Below are 12,673 nucleotides of genomic sequence, written 5' to 3'. Positions count from 1 at the left end.
CAACAAGCCCATTCAGCTAAGAGACAAAATGAGCTCCAGTAAAAATTCTTCTAACTACTGGGAAATGCCTATTTCCACGAGTATGCCAAGCAGAGCTGTCAACAGCAGAGGTACCCCAGGTCACCTGCAACCATAAGAATTTTACAGAAAACTGCTTTGAAGGCAGAAGGATAACACTCCATCATTTTTAATTTGCAGGAAATTGCTCCCATTTAAGTTACTGTGTAAAAATACATTCAAATTTGGGAGGGACTGTGCTTTAAATATGGTTCAGGCTAAAAGAATTAAAATGTGAAATACACAGTGGCAATTACTGCAGTAAATGAAAGGGTCAGCTGTTCTGAGGAGGAGGCAAACATCTAGCAAAGAAACACAAAATCCATAAAAAGTTTTCAACCCATAATTCTGTATCAATGGTCATAGATCTCTCAGACCAGAACACTGAGCCTTCTAGCAGCATTATTCTTTCAGCCCAGGGACAGAACCAAGGCCACACAAAAGTGACTTTGTATGATCTGACGGGGCTGCAGCCCCCAGGACCTGCTCTTGTGCTGACAGGAAATAGCCTCTGCCTCGAGCCTTCATCTACCCACGTGAAACTGAGGAGACCACAGACCAGCCTCTGTTCTCTTCTAATTGTCAACATCTGCTCTGCACAGCTATGAATAATTTTATGACACATTAAAAAATCTCTCCTACTGACTCCAAAGGTTGTTGGGTTTGTGTTTTGCTTTTTTTTCCCTTTTTGAACGCAAAATCTGACACTGAAATTAAGAGAGAGACTGTTTTGCTTGTAGGTTAAGGTTTACATTCTTCTGAAAGATGCCACTAAAATGGAATTCAGGGTAGGTAGGAAAAGCTGATGATGCTGGTTATTCCCTTCTAAAGTCAGGTGGCCAAATAAATGTTGGCAGTTGAGATAATACATTATTTTCAAATATTGGAGAGAAATGGAGCACCAGCCCACTGGTGGAGGTAGTGACCGCCATGAGAGGTAGCTGTGATCCCTCTGACTGCTTATTTCATGCCAGGAACAACAAACCTCAACTCAAACATCACAGCCCTAAAAAAGTGAGGATGCAGATGCACCAATAGACACATTCAACATGACCTGAGTCTCAGTTCAAAAAAGAAACACATTTGAGGACAGCTTAGCAGCACTGCCACTTGAAACCTCAATTTTCCTGCTCTTTCAAGTGAGCCATCAGGGGTTCTAAGACAGTCAAACATTCAAATGTAGTAGTTTATAATTTATTTTCATTTCACAACCACAAACTTATTTATTTATTTATAATAGAAGAGTGCCAATGTGAAAGGTATGGATAAAACTCTGGGGACATAGCCACACTACAATTTTAGATGGTCACTAGGCCTGGCTAAAAAGGAAGAGGAGAAAGGAAAAAGGGAGATGCACATTAGCCTGTGTGCAACCCTCATGACTCTTCATCAGCAGGAGAAGCAGAAGAATGGAAAGAGACACAATTAAAGAACAAATCACAAGGGGAGTCTGTCCCTGCCAGTGTAATTCCCAGTTTTCCAGGGCTGGAATATAACGTGATAAGGCTTTCTTAACTGATTCCTGCACAAAGCACAGGTTGACTGTTGGCTGCATATGGGACAACACTAGGGGGGAAAAAAAAAAAAATCTTTTTCTCCTTTATCTTAAATACTCAGGAAATGCACAGAAGGAACAGAACACTGAGAACATAAAGCTAAACATGCCTCTTACAGAGAGCTGCTGAAGCACACACTATACCCAGGACCACTGCAATGATTTCTTTATCTCTCCTTCTGGCTTCTGTGATAATAAAGCTGAGATTCCTCTGCACCTTCCCAGCTGTAAATGCTGTGACAGTTCATTTGCTTCTTGCTAGTGTGGGTTCAGTATTACCTTGCTGGCCTGGCAGTGCTCCAAGTGAAGCGTGTAAAAGTGTGTGAGCACTTGCACAGTCTGGTTTCTCTCAGAAACATTAAAATGCAATTGCCAACCTGGTGACCAATTTATCTCCTTCCCCTGAGGCCCGTGAGAGAGTTTCATGGACACAGAACTGTTTTCTCCTGAATATTAAGATGACTATTCCTCTGCTACTTTCTTGTACTCATGGGTGGAAATTTCAATTTCTTCATTAAAAACTACTAAGCAATCTGCTCCTTGCAAAATGAATGGGCAATTAAGGATGTGGTGAACTTGTGGCTCTTTTGTGAAGCGTCAGGGAAAGACAAAATTATATAAGGGAAGAGACGAAACCAAGAATGAAGTGAGAAAGTGAAAGCTGCTGGGGGCTGTCACAGCCAGAACAACCAATTCCAAAAGTTGCAGTGGAAGATGGCAAAAATGAAACATACAACAAAACACACCAAAAAAAATACAGAATATAAGAGTATAGAGTGTAAGACCTACCCGTACAGTCCCAAAGTCCCCAAAATCACACAGTGTCAAACCAATGGGTTTCCAGAAAAACAAAAGTCTGGAATGAACGTTCAAAATAAATTTCAATTGTCAGTGAAACTATTAGGTGATATTAAGCATAAACTTGGACCCTGTTTTATTAGCTTTTAAAACAGAACATTGCAAAGGGGCTTAAAAGGTGTACACTAGATAAGGAAAAAATCAAACCAGAGGCAGACCAAGCACATTGAGTGCAAAAGGCTGTTTGTGCTACATTACAGACAGCACACTTCTTTTGTGGCTGGATAAATCCTCCAAAGTTATAAGGACTATAACATTCTTTTAAGTAAAATTTGAACCATTCACCAGACAACAAGCAGTTTCCTCAATTTGCCTTTTCTACTTTATAAAATAATCCTAACCCTGAGATTCACACATTCAAGACTACATTTTTTTCATTCTGACATTATTACAGTACAGGTATGCAAAGAATTACCCAGAATAAATATAGACCTCCTGGCATGCTCTGGAATTATACACCTGAAAATAATAATCCCTTTTATTATACAAACTTTCTGAACACCTATCTTTTATGTTGACAAGCATGATTCAGATCTACTCCAATAAACTCAACACCATAAATGCATAGTACCCACTTAGTGTAATAAAAAGAAGTCTAGTAACATCTGCTTTTTCTGCTTCAGTAGCTCTGAAGAAATCCAAGAAGTAGTTTGCAGCAAATACTGAGCCCTCTTATTCTGCTTACCAGCAGCATTTGCTTTTATATATCCTCTATATTCTTGACACACATTTTTGTAGCTCTGTAGCCTATTATTGCATTCATAGCTAGCCCCAGTACTTTTCCCTACCTTGATAGGCAAAAAGACAAAACACATTCCAGAGGCTCCAAGCTGAGGGTCCAAGGCCCCTATCCCATCTCAGCTCTCTGGGAGCCGAGGTTGAAATCAGCTCTTGGAGACACACTTTCATAAACAGAGTTCAGCTCCTATCTAGAGTGGGGAGGATTCATAAAAGGGTTGAACTGAGGAGGAATTATCTCACCACTTTGGTCTTTAATTGGGGATTTTTGCCAGTTGTGCTAATTTGCTAAGCTCATAAAACTGCATTCACCCCGTGCAGGGGTGGGCATTTTCCATATCTGCTCCTTGAAGGCCTCCAATAAAGACCAGCCTTTATATCACCTCCTACACTAATATAATCTCCAAAGTGTGTTGTTTCATTTCAAGGCTCTTTAAGGCATCAGTGGATGTGCTACTCACCTCTAAGATGATGAAATTGCCATAAGTGAACAGACAAATATCCATTCTCTATGAAAAAGGACCCGCTGTTCACAGACACATGCACTGAAAAGCTCACTGTCATTTTTTTATGTGCACAACTTCAGCTCAAGAACTTCTAATCACAGTCTGCTTTGCCAAGACTGTAAAAACAGAATAAAAATCCCCTGTCCCAGTTTGTCACACGTGTACTAAGAAAAAAAAAAATTACATAAAAACTGAATTACTCATTAAATCTGGATTCTTATACTCCAAAGCTGTCGGATTGGACAATGAATCTGGCTTTTTTACAACACAGAAAGGAAAACTATAAATTCAAACATAACAGTATAATATATATTGTTAATACTTATGAGAGGATATGGTGGATGTAAATATTTTAAAACTCTGCTTCCTTAAGTAGTTAAAAAATCAGAAAGGCAACAACTACTGTAGAGACAAATGTCAAACTTGGCACAGCGAAGTCAGTATAAAAAACTATTAAGGAACAAAATCTTGAGTGTGACAGATCAAATAGAATGTGCTTAACTCATGCTTATACACAATTTTTAAAACAGTGAAAAACTGTTCAGAGCCCAGTTGCAAAAGACAAAGAAATGTTTTTCCTATGTATAAGGCTACAAGAGGGAGCTGCATTGCAGATAAAATGTTTGAAATCCATAATTTTTATTGCACTAGAAGCCACAGTAAAAATATTTCCCCCCTTTCGTGGAATCAGCACTCTGATCTTCAAATTCAAAGAAAGCAAATTACAGAAGCGAAGGGTGTATCAGCTCTGTGCTCTCACATACGGACAACCAACTGAAAAATAAACTTCACTGAGTTGGAAATGTGTATTTGGAGTGGGCTTTTTGTTTTGAAAGGAAAAACAAAAAGGGCTACTTCAATATCCTGTCTATTATTTTAAAATAAAGACTGGATTTTGTCCCTCAAAAAGAGGCAAAAGTACAGTTCCTGAAGCTATAAAAGTCAATATATAAAAGCCTAAAGCGAAGCTTAAGGGCTGTTTATTTGGAAGTCAGCACAAGCACATCAGCAGGATAAATATGGAAGATCAAACAAGAGTTAAGTGGAGCACTCAGAAACTGGAAGTTACTAGCTGGTTCCATCCATGTCCTCAACTGCAGCTCTGCATTAACAACTGAGTCTTCAATTTATTTTAACATCTTGCCCTATTTTTCAAAGTAATTTTCAAGAGTATTGAGGAGGCATAAATGGCAATAATAACTTGGAAAGCCAATTATGCATTTCTGAAAATTTAATCCTTGACAGATTTCCTTTACACTTGGCATTACCTGTCCATCTCCTATGTCAAATGTCTCAAAAAAAAAGGGTGTTTAGGATGCAAATCTGTTGCATTCCTTATGGGTATGATTAATTACTAAAAATACAAGAAAATACCATCAGCTGGAACAAATCATAGCTCACATCAGAAATAGCTGGTTTCTACCAGTTTCATTTCTATGTCCATCAAAATCATATCAGGCTTTTTCTGCCATACAAGAATCTGTCATGCTGTAATGCTGCATTCATCAAGAACATTTTGGAATAAAGTCAAACTTATTGTAATCACAAGTCCCTTTTATACTATATTACAATATTTCTGTTCCATTTAAACATTACCATGTATTATGAGCCACATTCCAGCCTTGTTTAATCATGCAAATTATCCAACAAGATATGAAGAGGAAAAATTTAACACTCCTTCCCCTATGGGACACCTTTAAACTCATGCAAAACTGCACACACACAAAGCACAAGCTGCATACATTTCAGAATTCCAGCAAACCTGTTTCTAAGTTCAAAATATGTGACCCTGAGCTGCCTTTTCATAAAGCCTCACTGGGAAGTTCTAATTGTGCTTTGAGCTCACAGATGTGGCTAAGCCACTTCTCATTAAACTTTCTAGAATTCCATGAACCCTTTGACATGTATTTTCACATGTAAATATAAACACTGTCAAGCTTGTGAAACTTTGGTTCATTCTCCTCCAGAGGAGAACAAGGATCAACCAACCACAAAAGGAAGCAGCCAGTTGTTTTTTCTTATACGGTACAGGCTCAATCCCATACAAACTGCTAGGATCTGCTGTAATAACCAGTTACTGTGGCTTCTTCACTCAGTAGAAAAGCATCAGGACCTCACTATTAATGCCACATTTTTAGATAACATGGGTCAAGGAAGAGGAAATGGAGATCAAAAAAATCCCAAGAAAGTGTTGAGTATCTTTTTATTGAAAGACAACAAACACAAGTGAGCCATTAATAGTGGCAAAGATAGGGGGGAGGGAGGGAGAGGCTGGAGGGGATTTCAATCAGCCTTTTCATGTTTTATTCATTCTTAAGTAAGAAAGCCTCTCCCTCTGGCCAGTTTTTGCCTTTACTAACATAACCAGAGAGCAGGCATTGCATACATCCCCTTTCAGATTGCTGCCTTGATTATTATTTCAGTTGTGACATACGGACAGCCAACCCAAGCACTAATAACGCAGAATTTTCTGTCTGCAGGTAGACAAAACAGCTGCTCTAAGCCAGAGATATTCAATCTGTGGCCCACCTGGAAAATTCATCCTGCTTGCAATCTACTCCTACCAGCTTTTGACCACTAAGAAGTTCCCTGTTGAGATACATGATGATAATGCAATATTTAGTGCACTGAATTTATGGAAAAGGTCCAGCCATGCTGTCAGGTCCTTCTTGCCTTAAAAACAAGCTACATGCTCTGACTCCACCACAATGCTGGATCTATTTCCAAACTGAGCATCTGTAGTAAATGCTGATTTGTAGCATGAATCTTTATCAAATATTAATTAAACTCTAATACAGGAAGACTTAGTAAGTAGAAAAGCACAACTTCTAAAGATGTCAGTGAAATGTAACAGGCGCCTATTAGAGCACAGAGTGTGTGCTATGAAAAATGTTAATTATTGCTCTTCTGTCAGGTGGTTGGCAGAGATTATTGCTAAGAGCTACAAATCACCTGTGACAATTTCCAGATTTATCCAACACCAACAGCTCCAAGATAACCTGCAAAGTCCAGCGTGTATCAGGAAGTCATACAGACACAGTCATCCAGAATCACTGGGGCTTCTTCAGACAGCTCTTTATCTACATTAGGACAATCCAGCCTTATCATCCACAGGCCCTTCCTTTTGGCAGGAGTCTCCTCACGAGTCACTCTGAGTTTGCTGCCTGCTTCCTAAGTGAACAACCACGTGAAGGCATGGAAATGTCTTGTCTTCGAGGAGGAAAAAACGGTAGATGGAACTGTGCTTCAGGCTGAACAGAATACTTAACAGGCTGAGAGACTAAACTAACCTAAAGCAGTGATTTAACAGATGTGGACAGGAACTCAGCTTTTACTTACAGTCAGCAACAGCCCTTAAAAATGACTTGTATAAATATTTGTGCAATTAATCCAGCCTTAAAACCATTCAGATCTTTTCATTTACACAGCCCAGTAAACATTTCCAGTGTAAAAGAAGGGCTGCATGATCAAACCTCAATCACATTTACAAGCACAATTTGGACTCGGATATCCCCTCGGATTAGTTTTAATCTACATTTTTTTCCACTTACTTCAACATCAAAGCAGTCAGTTCTCTTAATTTGTTTGCTGATTTTCTTCATGTACCTGTCAGTGCAATCTGCACTTACTGAACAGTTACAATTGTCCATTTTTATTTGTTTTTTACTCTTGGCCAGAAAGAGCAAGTCTTCCAGAACACATATATTTAAGGTTTATATCAGTATACCCACAAAAGTGGGGTTTAATCACCTGTCATTTATACAGAAGATAACACTGAAGAAGCAAATATTGATCTTTTTTAAAGTAGGTTTTTTCATCATCATGCTCTCTTTGTACTCTCTCACTCCCACCACACTCTCTGGGGTGTATATTCTGAAATTTCACGCATACCATAAAGTATCTTTGGAATGTTACAGTATAATTGTTTAGAGAAACATTTAACGGATGAGTAAGCATCAAGAGGCCAGGGCTAAGGGAAAAGTTAAAATGCTGGCAGCATTTTGTATTGAATGATCTTCTCAGCATGAGGACTGGGGATGGACATTTGATCCAAAAAGCTGCTATTGACTCAAGCAGTTTAAACCCAGCATCCAGCACAGAGGTGTCTGAAGGCACCTCCCAAAACATCTGCAACCAACCTCCACTCCCAAACCTGCCTTTGGGCACTGCCCAGGAGAGCAATCCAGTGCCACAGGATATTATTTGATCAATAACATAAACCTTATGATAGGGGATGACATGGTCTTGACAGTTGGCTCTTTTTCCTTTTTCAATTGATCACTTGGTTTCCCAATTTCCAGCACAAATAATCTGCATGTGCATGGTGTAGAAACGCAGCAGAAGTGACTGGAAAGAGCTGGGCACTGAGTACAGAGACAGCTAAAAAAAAGCTGAACATGCTTTCACTACAGGAATCTGCTGCAGATTAATGTGCTGTAAATTAAAGCAAATTTTCCTGAATTCCCTGAAGGACTTTTCCTCCCAGAGATTCTACAAATCCATTAGCACAGGTCCATCATTATAGTTTTTTGGGGTTTATGCAGTGAAAATAGTTTAAAAAATACACCCAAAATAAAGCATATGATGTATCAGGGTAGATGACTGGGACAAATCAGGCCTAACCTTAGATAATTGATTCATACCCTGATTATTACAGTACAGCTTTTACTCCCAATTCCTCCTCCGCCCCATACTTTTTAAAGTAAGAAAAAGCAAAATAATTATCCCTCTACCTGAATTTCTAATCAGAAGAACGGATACCAAAGCAGGAGAAGTGCCATGTGCTCACATGCTCTGGAAACCAAGTAGAATTTTAGCTCCAAAGCTGGAAAAGCCAAGCTGCCCCAGGCTGGAGTCACAGCTAAAGCTCGTCTGATGATTGGGCACCTAAAATCTCCCTCCAAGGGGATTCTGTGGTGCTTAACAACATACGAGTTGCAGCTGGTGCAAGCACAATTTCCCCAAAACTTCAGACTTTCACAGAATTCTCAGCAATCTACTGTCCTTGAGGACCTTCTGTTTCTGCATTAAGCTTGGTGGAGAACAAAATAAACTAAAAAATAATGAGGAACACATAAATAGTGTGAATCTATAAATCTCATCTTGTTAATAAACTCATGGGTAAGTACCACGAGTTCTGCTAGTTCCAAACTCAATGTATTATCCAAAATTGTTAATCTACCTCTAAAATGTGTGACTCTAAATTATATGTAAAAATAATGCATTTATTAAGGCTTTAACAGGTATTTGTAGCACATAAGATTGCAAGGGACTTCCCAGGTCATCAGATTTGCATCCTACTGTCAGAAACACTATATTAAATCATCTCTTCCAGAACACATAGATTCCCATCTTATTTAAAACGAAGGGGGGTTTTTTGCATAATCTCAAAATCAGGATATTTGCTTTATTTTCCACTTGATTCATCGAAGATCCAGTGGCCATTTAGATAAAATACTTCAGATTGTGTAGGACAAGCTTTTACATCCTCAAGTTTTTCCTTCTCTTCACCAACCCAGTGATCCAGATGCTGTCATCAGATAAACACACCCATTTAAATCTGTATTTTTTCCTAATGCCACACTCACAGGGAAATCCAAATATTCCATGGGTAACTTTTCCTGTAATTACTTTCCCTTGGTGAATTACAGGGACCTGTAATACCACTGGTGATTTTAAAACAAGGTCTGTGGATTACTCCTTGTGTTACAATGACCATATCAGGGCCTGCGAGGAGGTTTTTGGAGTTAAGGTAACAGGGAACACAACACAGTTTATAATGAAGCCTAACAAATAAGGATATGTTAATCTTTTCAACCACTTAAATCCAGGGAAATGAAAACCAAATGTCTTCCTAACATAGCATCCCAAAACCCAAGCCCAAATACTTGGATCTAAAAGCCTGCTGGGATGTTTTCTGCTAACCATCCATTAGATTTCTTATATTCTGTACAACATTCCTCCACAAGCTGGATTGAATTCTTCCACAGCTTAACTTGTTTTTGCCAAAGTCTCTTTTAGTCTCTGTTTTAGTTCAGCACTGGCCTCCTGCCTAATGAAACAACTGTTCCTTATGCCAAAACCGTCATCTTCAGTTGCACAAGACACATCTCACATACAAACACATATCATGAGCCCAATGTTTAATGCCTGAAGAACTGCTGGTTTAAAGTGATCCTAAGGAACACTTAAACAGATACAGGAGTGGTCACTACTTTGGGTGGGAGAAGAATCATTCTCAAGAAAGATATTTTGTTTCCCCCCTTTTGTATATAAATACACTTTTTGAAAAGAAAACCCTAATTTTAGAACATGAAAGCATATGTAGTTAACCACAGGCAGCAGTGAGACATGGAAGGCTCACTCCAAACCTGAAAGCTTCATCCTCACTCAGTGTGAAGTCGTCATTCTGTAATGATCACCCACACGATAACCTTGGCTTCTCTTCAACAAGCTCTGTTTAAATATGAGAATCTGATAACCTTAATAAACTATCAAGTATTGCTTATGACTGAAAAAAATCCATCCAAAGAAACCTCTTGCTCTATTTTCCTGCTGTAATTTCAGACACAGCTGAAAGCAAAATACCTGTGTAAGAAGTTGTTCCTGGGTTAGGTTATTGATCCAGCGAGTGTATCGTTCAGTAGAGTCCAGTGGCTCTCTTCTGACTTGGCAACCGACAATCTAAAGCCAAATGAGATAAATCCCCTAGGTTAAACTGCTGTACACCCACGTGGCAACAAAACAGTGTCATGAAATAAACATTCAAAACATGGCAACTCCAAGAATTAAGATTATCTATGCACTCCTTACTAGCCCCTTTCTATGTTCATAAGATAATATGGCACAATTGCTCTGCTCAAATATTAAATAGTTACAGACTTTAAAGGTCTCTAGAAAACACTGAGGAGTATCTTTCCAATAACCTCATTCTTGGGACTATTTGAACCACTTTGGTTGAAATTTTCAAAGGAAGTTTTCCATAAGCAGACATCTAAAATGCAAAATTTCAACCAAAAGTTAGTTCAGCAAATAAAAATTGGAACTTGGAAACTGACACCAGACAATCCTACTGACAGCACCATAACCTATAATATGCCCCATTACTTTAGTTAATACAAAATAAGGACAATCCCCCACGTATTCTGATTTGTCTTGTTCATGGCAGAACAATGTAGACACCTCATTTGGATTTGGTCACTGAAGCACCACTTGAGCAACAGCTCCTTATCCAATACTGTTCTGTACGGGTTAAATATGAATTTTAGTATTGTTATGCCAGTAGGTGTTCAGAAATAGCTTCCAATATGTATCAGAGCATATTACAGGATTACATGTTACCTGTATCTGCACAGACACATATTAATGAAGTTTCATAGAAACACTAAACTGTTTACAAATCTCTGATTAGAAAAGGAAAAAGCTGAGGAGAACCCAGGAGTGTGACTGGACAGAACTCTGCTGTTTGCTCCTCTCAAAGTCTGAAGTCTACACGAAACCTTCAGGGTACCACAGGACTTAATTATTCATGCAAAGTAAGCTGATACTGATTTATACCAACTACTGCACTCCCATCATACTGTAACTCTCCATTTCTCTTCCTGAGTTTGATGGCGCTTCCTATTGAGGATGTGTTTGTCCACTGAGAACTAACACCACAGTGTTTTAGTGCTTCTGAACACAAATTTCCAATAATCAAGTTCTGTTCAAGAACAGGTGGGAAATTTCCTTGGTTTATTTTCCCTAAGCATTCATAAATCTTCCAGGTATCTATGTTTACAGAGCTTTAAACCCCAGAGAGATGTGAGGAGTCAGGCCAGGGTTCTGCATGTGCAGTTATGAATACTTTTGATGTGGGAACCAAACCACCACGAGAAGATATTGCTGGGGGACTGCTGGCAATGAAACATCACCATGTAGAGTATGATTAAATATAACCAAAATAACAAGCACGAAAAAAAAAGAAAATGTTATTTGCTTATCCCAGAAGAATAAACCAGAATGTCTCTGAACTAGAAAATGTCTCCTCAATGACAACAACAAATTACTGTGGAAAACTTCAATCCTCATCCTAACTGAGCCCTCATATTACAGCTAAGTAATACTAAGATATTTTCAGAAAGTTAATCTCAAATTCTTTTAAACTGAATATCAGTTAGAAGAGTTCATAGAGATGTTTTTAATGGGGGCACACCACAGAGATAAAAACCTGACAAAGGTTGTGTCAGATGTACATCTACCCTGTGCTGCAAGGATGATTTTTGTTTAAAAATAGAACTCTTTCTAGTATTCATATATCAAGCCCTCATTAGCATCCTCTTGCATATCCCTAGGTTTTTCTAACTTACAAAGACACTTTACAAAATTCTGTATAAAAGGTAAAAGGGAAAAATTACCTTTACTTTATCTCTCAAGATATTCTATGAGAACACAAGATGGAAATTTAGTTTCTTTATTTTAAGAGTCACAGTGAAGCTGAACAGATACAGAATACAAAAAGCTTTCAAAAGGTGAGAGATTAAAAAGGAGAATTTCAAATTTGTTTTTCTGAAAACCTGGTTTTCAATTACAGCCAAGTAGTAAGTGAAGTCATCTCTTTCCAGGCAGCTTGAAATTTAAATTAGAAGCAGAGGACAGAGTTTCACAGTTTTATATTGATTTCTGACCAGACTGATAATTTCATAAATGCTGTTGATAATTTCAGCAAACTAAAGTGAATGTTGAATCCAGGTGCTCAGCTAAAGGACTGTAATTCCCTGAAGTCCAAAGAACAACTGGTTCAAATCTCAACTCCTCACACTTGAAGGGAAAACTGAACAGGTTTGATGAATTATCTGTACACACACAAGGAGAGGTGAAGGCAGACAGAAGAAGTGCTATTAAACTGGATCCTGACAGCTCTTTTCTGGATCACACATCACTATTTAGGCACCTGAATCTCTCTTCTCTAAAATCCACT

At 38.5% G+C, this 12,673-nt stretch overlaps 1 protein-coding gene across 7 annotated transcripts in view; it reads right to left on the bottom strand.

The window, feature by feature from the left end:
- Positions 1 to 12,673, bottom strand: part of B3GNTL1 (UDP-GlcNAc:betaGal beta-1,3-N-acetylglucosaminyltransferase like 1) — a 107,063-nt gene that overhangs the window by 68,582 nt on the left and 25,808 nt on the right. For 6 of the 7 annotated variants that reach the window (XM_039562000.1, XM_039561999.1, XM_039562003.1 and 3 more), the window contains one exon: positions 10,303 to 10,398. The exons of the other annotated variant lie outside the window; for it this stretch is intronic. In XM_039562000.1, coding sequence (XP_039417934.1) covers positions 10,303 to 10,398 — 96 coding nt within the window. The remainder of the gene's footprint in view (positions 1 to 10,302; positions 10,399 to 12,673) is intronic. 7 annotated transcript variants of the gene reach the window in all.

Source organism: Corvus cornix, chromosome 18 (assembly GCF_000738735.6).
Source record: "Corvus cornix cornix isolate S_Up_H32 chromosome 18, ASM73873v5, whole genome shotgun sequence".
NCBI classification, from domain to species: Eukaryota; Metazoa; Chordata; class Aves; order Passeriformes; family Corvidae; genus Corvus; species Corvus cornix.
Note: the sequence above shows the minus strand (reverse complement) of the source record. Positions and strands in the feature narration are given on the sequence as shown.